Below are 17,949 nucleotides of genomic sequence, written 5' to 3' on the forward strand. Positions count from 1 at the left end.
CCTTCTATCTCTCTACCTTTCTACAGCTCTTCCCACAAATTACGTATTTATTCATATGAGTCAAAAACTATTGATTTATTATAACATTTCATGTATTTGCCTTTTAGATCCTGTAGGGAGTAAAAAGTTACAAATAAAAAATATAATAACTGATATTTACATTTACCCATCTCATTGTCTTAAATGGAGATCTTTATTTCTTCATGTGGTTTCAGTCAAGTATCTATCGTCCTTTCCCGTTAACCTGTAGAACTCCCTTTAGCTTTTTTTGTAGGGACAGTCTAGTGGTAACAAAGTCCTTTAGCTTTTGTTTATCCATGATTTTGGAAATAGAGAATTCTTGGTTGGCAATTTTTTTGCTTTCAACACTTTAAATATGTCTTCCAATGAGAAATTACCATTTCATCTTATTGAGGCTCCCTTGAATGTGACATGTGCTTCTCTTTTGCAGCTTTCAGAATTCTCTCCTTATCTATGGCATTCAAGAGTTTGTTTATAACATGGCACATCAGGACTTTTTGGCTTATCCTCTTTGGAGTTTGTTTCATATCCTGGATGCGCATAATCAACGAGTTTTTCATTAAACTTGGGGAGTTTTCAGCCATTATTTCTTTTGAATATTCTTTCTGCCCCTTTCTCTTTCTTTTCCTTCTGGGATTCCCACCATGCATATATTGGTACACTTGATGGCATCCCACAGTTTCCTCAGGCTTTGTACACATTTCTTCATTCTCTCCTCTTTCTGATCTTGAAACTGGATGATTTCAATTGTCTATCTTCAAATTCACCGATTTTTTTCTTCTGCTATCTTAATCTGCTGTTGAACCCCTCTAGGGAATTTTTTATTTCTGTTGCTGTGTTCTTCAGCTTTGTTTGGTTCCTCTACATGGTTTCCAGTTCTCTACCGAGATTCTATTTGCGTATATCTATCATTTTCCTGATTTCTTTGCTTCTTAGTCTATATTCCTTTAGCTCTTTGAGAATATTTATGACAATTTTTTACAAGTCTTTCTCTGGAATGTCCCAAGTCCGATCTCCTCACTGATGGTTTCTAAGGTTTGAATCTTGACCTTTGTCTGGCCCATCACATTCTCCTTCTGTATATGTTTTATAATCTTTTGTTGAAACCTGGATATTTTGATGTGTTTATGTGGTATCACTAGAATTTAGACTCTGAAGTGGCAGTTCCTTAAGCTTACATCCAGCTGGTGTTATAAGAAAGCGTTCCTGGAATGCCAGGAACTAACAAAAAATAAAATGAAAAAAAGAAAACACCTTTCCTAGTCTTTGCAGATTGACACCAGTGTGTTCCTTTAGGCCATAAAATTTAGAAAATAGTTCCAGGCCAAGGTAGGGGCCTACCTGGTCTTTTCTGTGTGTGCATCTTGTCTTGGGCATGTGTATTTGGGCTTGGGAATTCCCCCATTTACACAGTTACGTATGTCCCCTTTTCCCTAGGAAACCTTTCTTCGTGGTCCTGAGCACTGCACTGTAAACTCCTGCAGGCAGCACGACTTGACTGCTGTCCCAGAGCATTCTGTAGGAGAGCCATGATCCACTTCTACACACAGGTTAAGTTCTGGGATGGTGAACCCCTCTGGCCTCTGTCAGACAGATTAAGCCAGACCTACACGCTCCCAGTGTGTGCATGAGGGTTACTCTGCTCCCGCAGGAACTGGAGCTAGGAAACTGAACTGGGAACCCGGGCCAGCTCCGTGCCAATCTTGTGAGGGGTGGAGGACAGGTCAGCCAGGTTGGCATGAGATCCGACCTCTATTAAGTAGCTTTATTCTAGATTTGGCACTTGCCTGGTTACTGCAGTACTTTATTTTCTAGAGCTTTTAGAAAGGTATTTCTGCCAGTTCTTGCAGATTGTTCAAAGCTTCTGTGAGGGGCAGAGCACTGAAGGTTTCACTCTGCTATCCTGATTGCAGCGGGGATCTTAATCCCATTTTGATGGGAATTCTTTAGACAAATTTTGAGCTATATTATATTCTGACATTTTAAGCTAACTCTAAAACATTCAAAATTTGACGATTCCCTGAGATTAATTCTCCACAGAAGAGTTACAGAGTTTGTTATTTTATTTTGGAATTCAGTTAAGTAGTTCCCATGTGTTTCTAACTGTAATAGCCTGCCTATGTGTATGTGCATGTTTTAAGATAGTAGTAACAGGCCCAAAGTGCAACTTTGCAAAAATATTCACACTTTCAGTCCAGAAACACATATGACCAAATGAAGCAGCAGCTTACAAACGAAGGGGAGAAAGTGGGCTATGGCTTTTTCATGATATTAATAGCAGGATATCTTGTGTTCTTCAAAGCCTTGGTCAACCTTTCAGTGAGTGTTTTTCTTGTTTGCAATGTATTCATGGAATTTTATTTCCTTCAAAGATTAGAAGAATAACGGGAAATTTTCAATTATGTTGCTCTTCTGAGTAATAGGCACCAATTGATCAAAATACACAACATATATTGAAAAAGCCTTCCTTTTTATCCAACTGTGGGTCAAGTTTCTAGTACAACTAATTAAAGCTCACACTTAGCAAACAGAAATAGGGATGCATAGTAATCCTGCTGCTTGAATAGGAAGACCACAAGGAAAAAAAATATTACTTCTATAAGAAAAAAACATTGTTGGGGTGAGAGTGGAAGAAAGAGAAAATAATATAATATCTCACAGGGTATATTTGGGGAACTGTTTACTTTTAAGCAAACAAAGGCATTATAAAGTCACTCATATGCGCTAGTCCAAAGTTGCCTACTTTGTATACCCACAGGCATCATAGCTTGTCCACAGAGCCATGATTTCAACACTCAAATCTTATTCCAAGGGGTAACAGAATATAAATAATGCTCATTTACCTTCTGCAGCAAAATGTCCCAGATGGGTTAATGTCTCCTGCACAAACAGAGAATCTTCTGAAAGCCTCTCACAAATCACTGAATCCTATTAAATAAGCAAAAATTCCTATGATCAACAATCTGCTATGCAATCCTTCCAGTCATAATGATAAATAATGCTTTAAATTTTATTGTTGTATCTAATAGGTGCAAAGCAGCTTGAATAGCCACATTGAACTAACCATTCAAGAATGAATACAGAAATAAGCTTTAAAGTATTAATTGAACTAGTCCCTTTAACTTAAAACCTAATCCTGCAAATAAAACATGTGTGAGAAGACTACAAAGCTGGGAGGGTGATGAAAGAAAGATACCACTGCTTTAAGTATCCTCAAATTTCTCAAAGAAAAAATAACAAAATCTATAAAAAACCACATATACCAGAAAAAGTAAAAAGAGTTAAATGCCACATGCTACATTACTGAAATGCAAGCCAACTTTCCAAGTCTAATGGAGCCCTGTAGTTAGACGGGCATAGACCCAATAGGTCTCTGGTCAAAAGCCATAGCACCCCAAGCTCATGAATATTACCAATCAAAAGCAAAGTATAGTGAGCAAAACTTGACTTGCATTTCTTGCCATGCATTTCAAACTGAGTTTAATAATTCACAGTACCTGTTTTAGTTTGCTTAAGATGCCAGAATGCAATACATGAGAAATGGATTCGTTTTTATAAAGGGGATGCATTTAGGCACAAATTTAAAATTCTTTGGAGGAAAGGCAGCTAGCTATCATGTGGGTTCCTCTGTAATGTGGGAACGTACACGGCGACATCTCCTGGGCTTCTTTCCCAGCTTCTGGTTTCGAATGGCTTTCCCTGGGACATTTCCTTTCTGCATCGCCAAACCTCTGGATCTATGTGGGCTCTGAGCTCTTTCTCTCTCCTCTGACTTCTTCTTTTCAGCCTTCAGATGACTAAATTAAACATCACTCATTGTGGAATGTATTCCCCTTAGTTGACCACAGATATAATCAGTCATAGATGAAATTCATGTGCTGCTTATTCATAGCAACAGAACAACTGGGCACCATCACCTTGACAGCATGACACCTGAATCTAACTTTACCACAGTACCTTCCTTGCTGTTCTAAAACTAGAAAAATGAAGAATTCAGTACTTGTATATTGAAGTCATGAAAGGAAAAATATTGTCCACCTAGAATTCCATACCCAGAAAAAAATATATTTCATAAATGAAGGTGGAAAACAAGATGAGATAAAGGCTTTTTCAGATATACACAGATTAAAAAAAATTATCACTAGCCAACTCACACTACAAAGTAACTTGGGCAGAAAGGAAATGATACTACAAGGAAATATGTATATGAAAAGCACTGAAAATGGAATGATATGGGTAAATATGCAAAATTTTTCTTGTTATCCAATTCTTTTAAAAGACTGTTGACTATTTAGATCTCTGGTCAACCAAGATGGCAGCATAAGATGCTCCAGGGTTCTGTTCCCTGACAGAATCTTTGAACAGCTAGTAAAAACTGGCAGAGCCATCTTCCCCCAAACTTCAGAAAACAGTTTAAGTGTTGCAGTTACCGGGAACATGCCAAATCAAGAAAATATAGCTTTAAAAAGTAGGAGAAGCTCATGGTGGTCTTGCTGGCCCCTCCCCCAGTGTGGAGCTGTCCTGAACTTCCACTGAGCTACTTAGCCCTATTACTGAGGGAGCAGAGTAACCCCGTGTGCACACTGGGATGCCAGTATGTCAGTGCATTTCTATCTGAAGGCAGCTTGAAAGCCTGAATCAGCATACTCATTTCTGGTTAACTCTCCAAGAACTTTCCATCAGGCAGAAGCAGTTTTCAGACAGCCAAAGCAGTGTAAAAAACAATTAAGTCAAAACAGCAGGGGACAAAGGATTACTGGCTTTAAGACAAACAACTGAGCACCTGGGAGGAGGAAGAAGTGTATTGGATAGGGAGTACAGGGGATGCTGGGATTCCTACAAACAGGGGAATTCCTAAGGTCACGAGCAGGCACAGCCCAGGACAAGATGAAGTCCCGGGAAAGACAAAAAGGATCCTGCACTTTTGCCTCAGGCTCATCTTCTTGATAAAAAGGCTAAACTCTGAAGGAGAGAATAAGCCCATGCAAAGCCAATTTGTAAAGAGTGAAGCAATCAGTAAAATAAAAAACCAAAAAAAAGTTTAATAAAATAATCCAAAAGAAGGCAGAAAAACAGGAATCAGGGGAAAAAGAGCAGATGGGACAAGCAGAAAATAAATAAGATGCTGAATTTAAACCTAACCATACCAATAAACACCAATTTTATCCATTCTAAACATCCCAATTAAAAGACAAAGGTTTTCAGAATGAATTAAAAATGCATTAACTACATTCTGTCTAAAGTAAACACACTTATCTTTTACTTTTTACTATGTAGTTATCCTATTTACCACTTGAACATACGGAGTGTAGCTATAATAACATTTCATGAATTTTTCTGCTTGTTTTAGCTTTCTTTGGCTGTTCAAGCAAACACCATGAGTTGGTTCGGGTTAAACATGGGAGTTTATTTGCTCACAGTTTTGAGGCTAAAAGAAAGTCCAAATCAAGTTGTCATCAAGGCAATGCTTTCGTCTAGGAGACTGGTGTTCTGGAGCTGGCTGTGGTGATCCTTGGTCCTTTGCTCTTCCTGTCACAGGGCAATGCATACAGCGGTCTATGCTGGTCTCTCCATTTCCTTCAGATTCCACTGAATTTCAGGTTCTTGCACCATGGTTTTGCTTCTCTCTAAATTACATTCTACTTATCATAGACTCCAGTAATAGGATTAAGACCCATCCTGATTGGGTTGGACCACCCTATCATAAGGTAACCCTGTCATAAGGTCCCACTTTACAAAGAGTTCTTGCCCACAGGAATGGATTAGATTTAAGAATATGTTTTTCTGGAACATACAGCTTCAAACTACTACACTGCTAAATCTAAAGTCCATGTCAGTTCTGCGTCAATTTTTATTTCCTATTTTACTTCCTTATTTGTGTTGCATTTTCTTGCTTCTTTGCATATCCAGTAATATTTTATTGAATGCCAAACATTTTCAATTTTACCTTTTTTGGCACTGGATTTTTTTAGCTTTTTAATTTTGAGATACTTGTAGATTTACATGCAATTATAAGAAATAATACAGGGATATACTATATCCCCATAACCCATTTTCCCCTATGATAACATCTTGCATAACTATAATACAAATAACACAACCAGAAAATTGGCATCATCTTTATTCAGATTTCATCAGTTTTACAAGCACTCATATGTGTGGGTATTTGTGTGTGCTCTAATTTGTGTGTGTGAATTTTTTTCTATGCACTTTTATTGCATGTGTAGATTTGTGCAACCACCACCACAATTGGGTGTTGGATATTTCTGTAAACTATTTTGAACTTTGTTTTAGGACACATTTATGTTACCTAGAAACAGATCCATTCAGACCCTGCTTTTAAGATTTGTTAGGCAGGTCCAAGCAGTGCTCAGTTAGGACAAACTATCCCCCACCACCGAAGCGAGACCTTCCTATCTACCAAGGGCCCATGAATCATGAGGTTTACCTCTAATTCTTTCTGGAGGCTCTTTATCTGGACTCTGGCAGTTTCCTCACACATACACAGTAGTTAGTCTTCAGCTAATTAATGCAGATCTTTAGGTCTCTGTGTAGCTTCTTCTCTCTGGCCTTATAAGCCATACTTGCCAAACTTCCCTGGGATCTCAGCTCTGTTTCCTCAACTCATAAAGTGCACTGAGCTCCACCTTTCCTCGCATCTTGGACTGGAAATTATTTCAAACCAATAAGCTGGGGCAATTGTTAGGCTCACTCATTTGTTTCCCATCTCTCAGGGCATCAGGCTTTCAAGAGACTTGCCTGATGTCAGTATCTTAAAAACCACTGTTTCAGATATTTTGCCTGAAAATACAGATCCTGTACTTTACTCTTAACTTCTGCATTCGTGTACGCTTCTCCCTCTTTACTGCACACCAATTCGGTTAGGTTCACCAAAAGAAAATATTCACATCAAAGCCTCGGTGAACAATGTAGTCTTTACCAAAATAATTGTAGGAATGTTGGAGTGTGCTAATATCTCAGCCTCCACACTTCAAACAACAAAGAACTTTAAATCTGTATTTGACATTTTATAAAAGTTGTTTCACACTCATGTTTGACCCCATCTTTCTCCTCCTCTCTCCTCCATGAAGGCAGAGGAAATCAAGTTGCTTTAGCTTGTATTCTCAACTTTAATATACAAGACTGTCTCAGGTTCAGTCAGTAAAAAAGGGACTTCAGTAAATATGACCTATCTTCATATTGAACAGGGTGGGAAGTATCTGACACTTGACCAGCCTATTGATATAGCCTTCCCTTACCAGAGAAAGTGTCACATCAAAGTGTTTCTTCCGGTCATTTACAGTTTCCCCATAGTAGGAAATTTGTGAATAAAACATTCACTATTTTGTCATATATTTATAATGGAGGATTTCGTGTTTGATAGGGTTTTTCTTTTAACATGCATGGAAATAAAATTGATCCTTCATTTTTCCCAGTTTATAACAATACAGGAAGTTACTGTGAATTATTAAACTCTATCTGAAATACATGGCAAGAAATTCAAGTCAAAATTTCCTCTCTACCCTTGGGTTTTGATTGGTGGTTTTTTTTTTGGTTTCAAGTGCAGTGTCTGTTGAACAGAGACCAATTTGTGTTGATGAAATCTACCAGTGGGAATATAAACACAGTTTGGTGGTTTCCTAAAAAGTTCAGCATACATCTACCATAGGCTCCAACCATTTCTCATCTAGTTATTTACCCAAAAGAAATGAAATCTCATGTCCATACAAAGACCTGTCCACAGATGTTCAAAGGAGTTTTATTTGTGGCAGCCAAAAACTGCAAACAAAATGTCCATGAATAGGTAATCTGTTAAACTGTGACAGAACAATACAATGTAATACTTCTCAGCAATAAAAAGAAATGAAGGATTGATAGATTATGATACTAAATGAATATCGAGATAATTAAGAGTGAAAGAAGCCAGTCAAAAAGAGCTATATTATATGATTTCATTTATATACTATTTTAGAAAATGCAAACTAATCTAAAGTAACAGAGACAGATCAATGCTTGCCTGGGGGGAGCAGAAGGGAAGGATTACAGAGGAGCGTGAGAAAACCTTTTGGGGGATGGATGCATTCACCATCTTGGCTGGGATGAATGGGATTAAAGCTTATCAAATTATATGATTTAAATACGTACAGTTTATTTTATATCAACAATACCTTAATAATGACGTTTTTTCAAAAAGTACATAAGGAGTGAAAGAATTTTTAAGTCCTTAAAAAGATTTTCAAAGATAAAAATGAATTGCCTACATGAAAAAGTTAGAATGGGCATAGCCCAAATACCCCTAAAGAGTGGGAGAAAGATCAAAGGTGATGGTGGAGTTATACAGAGAGGATCGGGTTTAACAAATGAGTATGATTGCTGAATCAGTTTATTGGTGTTTTCTTTAGTCTCCAGTACCTTAGAGCAGCAGAAATAAAAGTTAAAATTGTAGAATTGCAACCCATACCAAACTCTGAAATCTGTTCTACAACTAATTGCTGTGATATGCTTTGAAATTTATTGCTTTTTTGTATAGATGTTATTTTTCACAAAAAAAGAAGAAAAAAGAGAAGGAAGAGTATAATAGAGAATATAGGATTTAACAAAGGAATATGGGTGGTGAATCATTATATTGATATTTCTTTTGGTCTCCAGTGTCTTGAAGCAGCTAGAAGAGAAAAAGAAAAATCATGGAACTGTAACCCATACAAACTTTAAAATTTGTTCTATAACTATTTGTTTAAAATGTACTTGGAAATTTATTGCTTTTTTGTATATATGTTATTTTTCACAATAAAAAAATGTTTAAAAAAAAGTGAATTACCTGAGACTTTCAAGTCCAAGCACCTTGAGCTCAGAACCAATATCACATTCATGCTACGAACACTTAACATCCCAAACTAAACATTTCTTCTCAATAAAACAATTAAGTGACAGCAAAATTTTCACTTACATTAAAGCTTAGTAAACATTCCCATGTGAGCCACCTCAAATTCCAATGGCTTTTGCTTGTTCATAAATTTTTTGGCTATCTTGAAATAGATTTTTAAGTTTTGGATCATGTTGTCAACAGCCAATGACAACACTGAAAAAAGCAATAAAAATTCTAAATATTGTGAATTTGTTAAAGGCTTCCTACCAGTTGTTGGAATAAGAGAGAGTTAATATTAACGATGAATCCTCATACTTACAGCCCCTTTACAGTAGAGCCGGAGCTGTCCTGTAGGGGTTCGGGCAATTATAGACATCCTTTTTCTATTACTAAAACAAAATAAAGAAGTATTATTAGTTTCTGTTTTATTATTTATTTACTTTTCTGAACTACAGGTCTCTAATGCACAAAAGAATCAAATTCAAAAGAATTAAAGCTGACAATTAGAAGGTCAACATGAGTCTTCCATTGTCAGTCTGTATTTCTTTTTCCTTCTCTATTCTTTACACGGGGTTGCTAATTAAAAATTTCTACTTCCTCCCACTGCTACTATTTCTCAGGCACCACCTTTTCTTCCACAGAAATGTACTACCACAACTAAATGCAATACAATGTTTAAAAACTGATGAGGAGACAGAAGCTTTGAATAATTTGCAAAAACTGGTAGGAACATTACTGGCAAAGCTCAAGAAGGCAGTTAAAGCACTGCTGTAACGGGGGGGGGGCACCAAATCAAGAAAAAGCAGGAGGATCTTGTGCCCCCCCCGGCCAGCACCCCCACCCCCACCCCAGCTTACACAAACCTAGCCTGTGTTCCCAGGGCAGGATCTTCCTCCTGGTTCCAGATGGAGCAGAATAACCCTCGTGCACGTACTGAGAGCATGATGTCTGGCCCAGCACGGATGGCTGGTGGTGGCCTGAGGGACTCCCATCTCAAAATTTGCCCAGCAGGTAGAAGGCAGTTTACAGAGCTCTCCTAAAGAACACCTCTCCTAAAGTGAGGTCAGTCAAATGGCTGCTGGGGCAAGGCATTGCCAACTGTACAGCCTACAGTGCAGTGCCCCCCACCAGGAGGAAGCAATTTCCTAGGAACAGGGTACATTGTATCTGTTTCTGTGATGGAATTCCTAGGGCCACATACACAGCCCAAGAAAAGCCTCATGTGCACAATGGGTAAGGGCAGCTCCCACACTTTTATCTTGGAGCTATTCTCTAAACTCTTCGTACAGATAGGCTCTGAAGAACAGCACTCACACAGGGTAACTTGAAAAAACTGGGAAATATGTTTTCTCTTTCTTCTTTTTCATCTTTGTCTTTGTCGTCATCTTCTTTTTTGTTAGTTCCTCATATTCAAGGAAAGCTTTCTCATAACACTAGCTGGATGTAAGTTATATATATAGTGGACAAGCTAAGCCTACCTATAATTATGCCTAAGAGTTACTTCCAGAAAACCTCTTTTGTTTCTCAGATATGGCCTTTCTCCCTAAGCCCAACTCTACAAGGAAAAGCATTACCTTCCCTCTCTACATGGACATGACTCCCAGGGATGAGCCTGGCCCTGGCACTGTGGGATTGACAACACCTCCCTGACCAAAAAGGAGAAAAGAAATGTAACAAAATAAGGCATCAGTGGCTAAGTTCAAATAGAGTCAAGAGGCTATTCTGGAGGCTACACTTATGCAAGCATCAACTAGATATCGCTAATTATCACAGTTTGCTAAACCCCAACCAACATCATTCCTGTAAACCCTAAACAACACGTAGGGCTCTATCTGAGATTCAACAAAAGTTTCACACACTAAGTTTACTTTCCAGAAACCTATAACCCCAAATGGTTCCTAGGCCAGATAAGTTCTGAAACTCAGAGGGGCCAGCCTCTTCAAGAACATCAACTCGTTCCAGCCCCCATCCTATACTGTCAACATCCCTTTTCAACAAGAAAAAGCTAGAATGGGCATAACCCAAATATTTCTGAAGACTGGGAGAAGGATCAAAGGAGAAAGAGGAGTTACAACAAGAAGATAGAATTTAATTATAAGTACGACTGCAGAATCATTATATTTATATTTCTTTTAGTCTCCAGTGTCTTCAAGCAGATAGAAGGAAAAACTTGAAATTGTGGAATTGTAACCTATATCAAACTTTGAAATATGTTCTATAACATTTGTTAAAATGTATTTTGAAATTTATTGCTTTTATATGTTATATTTCACATGCAAAAAATGTTCAAAAAATTCCAGAGAGGACTTCAACAGCAGATTGAAGCCAGAAGAATAAAGAATCAGTGAACTTGAAGATGGGCAATTAAGTCATCCAGTCTTAAGATCAGAAAGAGGAAACAATGAAGAAACATGAACAGAGCCTGAGGAACCTGCAGAAAACCATCAAGCCCACTGATATGCACATTTTGGGAGTCTCAGAGGGAAAAGAGAAAGCGAAAGGGGCAGGCCGAATATTCAAATATATAATAGCTGAAAATGTCCCAAATTTAACAAAAGAATATTCACATCAAGATGCTCAACAAACTCCTAACAGTAAACTCAAATAGACACACACTGCTTCACATTATAATCAAACTAGTGCCAAAATACCAAGGGAATTCTGAAAGTTGCATGAGAGAAGCAACATGCCACAAATGAGGAAGCCTCAAAAAGGTTAAGAACCAACTTCTCATCAGAAACCACGGAGGCAAGAAGGCAGTGGGAAGACTTTTAAAGTGCTGAAAACACATGCAAAAAATGCCAAACAATAATTCTATATCCAACAAAACTATCTCTCCAAAATGAGGGAGGGAATAAGATATTCCCAGATAAATAAAAACCGAGAGACAGCAACATCACTAGCCTGGCCCAACAAGAGGTGCTTACATTCTCCTCGACACCATCACTGTCTCCACATCCCCCTTCTAACATGTGCTCTGCACACCTAACTTCCATATCTACCATGGAAATCCTGCCCATTCTGCAAAGATGCAACCTCCTTTGCAAAGCTTTCCCAAAACACTCTCATCAGAAATAATCCTTTTTATGCTCACATACATCTTGATATATCCATCTTAACATAGAGCTTACCTGACAGTCTAGTACTAAATCTATTTTTGCATATAATTGTTCTCCTATAAACGGTAAGCTCCTAGGGGTATGGACAGTGACTTCATCTTGATATAATATCTCCTAGCACATTCCTTACTGCAGAGTAGTTACTCACATGTTCCATGAAACGATGGCAGAAAGGCAAGTATTTCTCCTACTGGTAAAAAATTTTATACAAATTTCAGTTTTGATAGAACAGAGAGGCACCTGAGGTTAGTAAAAGATATATTAAACTCTAAACTGTATTTGAGTTGCTGATGTTAAAGTCGGCAACTACACATTTTCTTCTCAAATTGAGGCTACTATTTAATGTAAAGGGGTATCACTCCTTCTCCTTTTTCCTACCCATTCTCTAGAAAAAGCATCGGCAAAGACCTAAATGAGGAAAAAACTAAGCATCACATGACCACAACTAAGTAGTCAGTTGACAAGCAAATAAAAACATTACAAACTTAGAGATGAAGTATGTTCACCGTTTATGATTTTATAAGTTGCACTATTGTAAGTAAAAAGGGTATAACTACATCCAAGAAAATCATGATCTATGAAAAGCTCAAATCAGATAACAATCCCAGTTTGTCTAATGAATTTCCATCACATCCATAAGACCCTGAAAATCTTGCTACTGCATTCTGTTCTACCTTAGTCCTATCTAGATCAGCTTCATTCATATTTCTAGTCGAAGTCAGATCACTTTTTCACTTTTTTAAACAGTTCCTGTATGGGGTAGTGCTGATTTTTATAGCGTCAGAGCTCTAACTCTGAGTCTCCGGTGTCACATAAATATCCAAAGTTTCTGAACCACAAGGTTATACACAAATAGCTCAGTATCTCAGAATTTAGAAATAACAGTTACCACTCTGGAATAGAGGTGACTGCTGTAAGAGCTTACAATCTAGGACCCTTTCAATAGGCCCCAACCTGACAACCCATGCTCTCGACTTCAATTCACCGAGTTTTTATATTATAGTTAGTCCATATGAGTGAGGCCTGATAATATTTGTTGTTTTGTTTCTGGCATTTCATTCAACATACAGTCTTTAAGGTCCATTCCCCTAGTTGCATGCCTCACAACACCATCACCACAATTCCCCCTTCCAATCCTCAGTCGTTGTATCCTTAGGTAACCTCCATTCATTGTGAATCTTGAACACTGCCACCATAAATGCCAGTGTCTACACACATCTTTGCTCTCATTTCCCTTCTCTCCACCTTCTTCCTCCACTAGCCTGCTGATCCCAGTCAATATAGTCTCGAATAGCACATTCTGAGACCCAGATGGCAGCTCAGCCAGGCCAGACGCAAGCCATATGTCAGCAGGATATTGGGCATATAGGGTGGGAGAGATAGCAAAGCACCTCCCACCTCCCTGGGAGCCCCATCAGCCAAACCTTCCTACAACAGAGGCTTCATGTTCCTGACCTCACTTTTTGAATAGTCTAAGCCCAAAGTTTCCATGCTCCAAAAATGTTTTTTTTTAAAAGAAATCTAGAATATTTGAGACATTTTCTTGTAATGAAGATTCTAAAAAAAAAAAAAACTTAACTAGATTGAATGGAATTGGTAACAAAATTTTTTCCCAGGCCTTAAAGCTTTTTAATTGGGAAACAAGGCTTTAAAGCTATGATTTTAAAAGTCATCCCCTATTGCGAAGGACATGAACAATGCTCAGATGGTTCAAGAAATAGGATGTCATAAATTCTAAGAAACAGTCCAACGAAAATAATAGCAGCAGCAGCAGCTTTCTGGCAGCTGTGCAGATGTCTGTTTTTGGAATTAGATACGCAGCTAAAGCCGCATACCCTCTGAAACGTAAAAGGATCAGAGAATCTCTGGATGCACTTTTTTTTTTTTTAAAAAAAGAAAACACGAATTAGGTCACTATCTGTTTGTAAAGAAATAGTCTTTATTTGTGAAAATAATTACCAACACCCGTCCATTCATCAGATATTTTGTGAGCATTTACCAGATACCAAACCCTGCAAGAGGTGATTCCTGCCCTCATGGAGCTTATTGTCATTAAGTAATAATACAGATTTAATATCACAACTCAGACTGTGATAAGTGCTATAAAGGGAAGTTATGTGAAGCCATATGAGCTTACAAAAAGGGAAGACCTGATGAGGACTCAGGAGATGAGAACTGAGCTGGTGTTTAAAGGATGGGTAGAGATTAACCAGAACTTCATGATTCTCTGTGGAAGTTTTGAGTTACATGGCCATCCCTCAGTTGAACAGTCATGGAAGCAGCCCTGGGAAACAGATGCACTGTGTGAAAAGATAACTGTGGTGGTTTGGAGCTATATGCATCACAGGAAAACGTGTTCTTAGATGTAATCCATTCCTGTGGGTGTGAGCCCATTGTAAGTAGGTAGGACCTTTTGATGAGTTTCCTTCAGCTAAGGTGTGGCCCACTTCAGTCAAGAAGGGTCTTAAATCCTATTCCTAGAGTCCTTTATAAGAGAATGAAATTCAGACAGAGAACGAGAAAGCTACAGGGAAGCAAGAAGCGGAAATGGAACCTAGAAGAGAAGGGAGAGACCAGGAGATGCCGCTATATGCCTTGCCATGTGGCAGGGGAGCCAAGGATCACTGGCAGCCAGCCCCAGACTGTATGGTCTTTGGAAAGGAAGCAATTGCCTTGATTTGGACATTTTTATGGGCTCAAAACCATAAGCAAATAAATTCTCATTGTCTAACATACCCCATTTCATGGTACTTGCATGAGCAACCTAGTAAATTAAAACAGTGACTTACCTAGAAAACTCTAGGACGTGAAGAATTTCAAATGTTTGTTCTTCTCCCATCTATGAAAGATAAGACAATATAGTCTTACCTGAGGAAAGAAGAGTGACTCTTTCAAAATAACACTCCCTCTCAATCAGAGACAAGCTCCACTCTCCAAATATCAATTTTCTTTTGAGTCTGTCAGGAGGATGATGCCATCCTCTGGTGAGGGCGTGGTTAGCCACATGTAACTTTAGTAAGCCAGATGTTTCCAATAGTGCCTATTTTAGACCAAGACCCCTCTCTTCCACATGTTCTGGTCTAAAATCGGCACTACTGGAAACACTTCACAAGCACTCTCAGGTGGTGGGGATATAAGTAGTGTCCATCAGTACACAGCAGTGGGAGCAAAGCACATCTTTTAATAAAATTTCAAGGATTAAATGCAATCTTTTATGCTTAGATAATTTGAAGAGGTAAAGATGGTAAGAGGTGGCATGCTATAACATGTTATAGCAATGAAACATGCCTCCTTTTCTAAATGTTTCCTGCTATGGCCTCTTGACTGCTGGTACACAGAGCTGGTACCAGCTCCCAGCTTCACCAATATGGCACTGCAGAATTTCAAATAATTTGAGGGCCTTACATGTGTCAGGTACCATGGACATAAAGTTGAATTAATTGATTCCTTCTACTAAGTTCCCAATGTCTTGTAAAAAAATCCCAACTGTCACATGGATTATGAGAGAGAATTGAAAAATCAACTTGGTGGCTACTATGTTTACTTTGCTTCAACTTTCTCTCATAATCTCAAAGGCTTGCAAGTGAGTGGTTATCAAGACAAAACAAGGAAACATATATAATAAAATGAGTAAGTCAACAGAACGCTCTGAAAAATATTGCACCACTTCAATTTCTCGTAGAAGAGAATAGTATCTTTCTTGAAGGGCTGGTGATTCAATCTCTAGATTAGGTCATTTTTATTAAGCACTGACTCTGTACCAGGTGCTCATTCGAATTCCTTTTCATGTATTATGAACTTGTTTACTCATCACAAGGACCATCCTTGACGTGATCAGAAAAGGAATAGAGAAATTATGTGATGGCCCAAGAACAAGGGCTGGGGAGGTATGAGGCCAGGATGGACTTCTAGGCTCTGTGACTCCAGAGCCTGTGTTTCTAGCCACTGGACTCCTGAGCCTCTCTGGAAGAGCAGATCCATGCAAAAGACTGCAGAGTACACAGTATCCTACTCACAGCTTCTATGGTGACAGAGCATGGTGTTCTTCTAGTAAAAACAAAGCCAAGTTTTTTTGCTCCTTTCACTAATGCTGCCTCATCTGTCAATAAAGAGCATGCATTAATAAGGGTTGAGCAAATGTATCAACACCAAATTTACTTTAACACAGAGTCTTGTCCTCTGGCACTAAAAATAAAATGCCAATTTTTAAAAACTTAAGTCTTCTACTTAGAATGCTCTTATTCATGTCTCTACATATCACTTTGTGTGCACGAGAGGAAATTTGGTTAACTGGGGCCTCTTTCAATTGGGCCAAAATAAATTCACTAGGTGGAAAGTGCAACACTTTCTCACAACTGATTGTGTGATCTTGCTTGCTCTGGAAGCCATTAGCATCTCCATAAAATGCTGAAGGGACTTAAGCTTTCCTCTGCTTCCTTAATGATTATAACCAGACACGCTTACTGAGCCCCAGGGTCCAGGCACCCTTCCCGTGTCCTCAGTCAATGCTGCCTTTGGAGGTAAAGGGACAGGAGCCTCTGAGCTCAGAGCTGCACTCTGACATGACTGGCCCTGACCTGTGAGAACCCTAGGGATCAGCAGCACAACCTCCTCTGCGGGCTCATCACCCGCCAGGCACCATGAGCTTTACACTTCACATGAGCACAACACCTACCTGGAGAGGAGGCCTGGTAGATTATATCATTTCCACTTTTCTCAGGAAAAACAGTGTGGCACACACATAAAAGGGTAAGAAATTCCTTTATATATTTTTCTGTGGGCTATAAAACAAGTTATGGAGTTAGTGAGCCTTTTTCAACAGTGATGTGAGAGTTATATTCTGCAATCATACTAAGGTTTGACTTTAGATACACACAGAGTCAGACACCAGCTAACAGTCACATTATGCATTTAGAATGTGTTTGTGGAAGGTCTTCCAGGTTAGGACGGCATAGGAGGCTGGGGAGACGACAGGGAGCAAGACAACTCTGCCCTCTTGGAACTTCTAACCTAGTTGAGGTGACAGGTTTTCTCAAAACTAGATGAGATACACTTTTTACCCACTAAGATCCTGGAATAAAAATTAATATAATATAATAATAACAAGTGCTAAAAAGGACGTGGTGAACTCAGAACCCTCAAACGCTGCCAGTGGGAATGTAAACTGGGGCAGCCATTTTGGAAATTGCTTAAAAGTTTAAATATAAAATTCCCATATGACCTAGCAGTTCCACTCTTCGGGACACATATATGCAAGAGAAATAAAAACTATGCCCAACAAATAACTTGTATACAAAGGTTCATAGCAACATTATTCATAATAGCCAAAAGATGGAAACAACAAAAATGTTCATCAATGAATGAATGAATAAACAGATACGACATATCCACACAATGTCATGTTTCTCAACCATTGAAAAGGAACGAAATACTGGTATATGCTACAAAATTACTGAACCTTGAAAACATTATCTTAAATGAAGGAAGCCAGTCACAAAAGACCACATGTTATATGATTCCATATAATATGAAATGTCCAGAATAGGCAAATTTATAGAAACAGAAAGTAGATTAGTGGTTGCCATCTCTGCAGACTACCCTGCAGATTTTGGACTCTTGCACCTCCATGGTTGCATTTGACAACTTTATAAATCTCATATTTACAGATATCTCCTGTTGGTTTGTTTCACTAGAAATCCCTGACTAATGCAGATATTTTCTCTTTTTCCTTCATCTTTTCTTACTTTTTTTGGTTGTTGTCATTTGCTCCTGGCATTCAAAGAAAGCTCTCTCATAACAGTATCAGGATATAAGTTTAAGGAATTGACACCTCAGAGCCTAAATTCCAGTGGTAACATGTTAAAATAACAAACTGCTCATGTTTCAAGAAAAGATTACAAAAATACAGAGAAACAAGAAATAATGACTCAGGCAAAAGAGAAG

At 38.4% G+C, this 17,949-nt stretch overlaps 1 protein-coding gene across 11 annotated transcripts in view; it reads right to left on the minus strand.

Moving 5' to 3' along the window:
* Positions 1–17,949, minus strand: part of LOC143681660 (phospholipid-transporting ATPase IB-like) — a 232,010-nt gene that overhangs the window by 96,457 nt on the left and 117,604 nt on the right. For all 11 annotated transcript variants that reach the window (XM_077158874.1, XM_077158873.1, XM_077158882.1 and 8 more), the window contains 5 exons: positions 16,682–16,787; positions 16,023–16,105; positions 14,796–14,845; positions 9,207–9,276; positions 2,865–2,949 (listed from right to left, as the gene is read on the minus strand). In XM_077158874.1, coding sequence (XP_077014989.1) covers positions 2,865–2,949; positions 9,207–9,276; positions 14,796–14,845; positions 16,023–16,105; positions 16,682–16,787 — 394 coding nt within the window. The remainder of the gene's footprint in view (positions 1–2,864; positions 2,950–9,206; positions 9,277–14,795; positions 14,846–16,022; positions 16,106–16,681; positions 16,788–17,949) is intronic.

The sequence above is a fragment of the Tamandua tetradactyla genome, chromosome 4 (assembly GCF_023851605.1).
Source record: "Tamandua tetradactyla isolate mTamTet1 chromosome 4, mTamTet1.pri, whole genome shotgun sequence".
In the NCBI taxonomy this organism is placed as follows: Eukaryota; Metazoa; Chordata; class Mammalia; order Pilosa; family Myrmecophagidae; genus Tamandua; species Tamandua tetradactyla.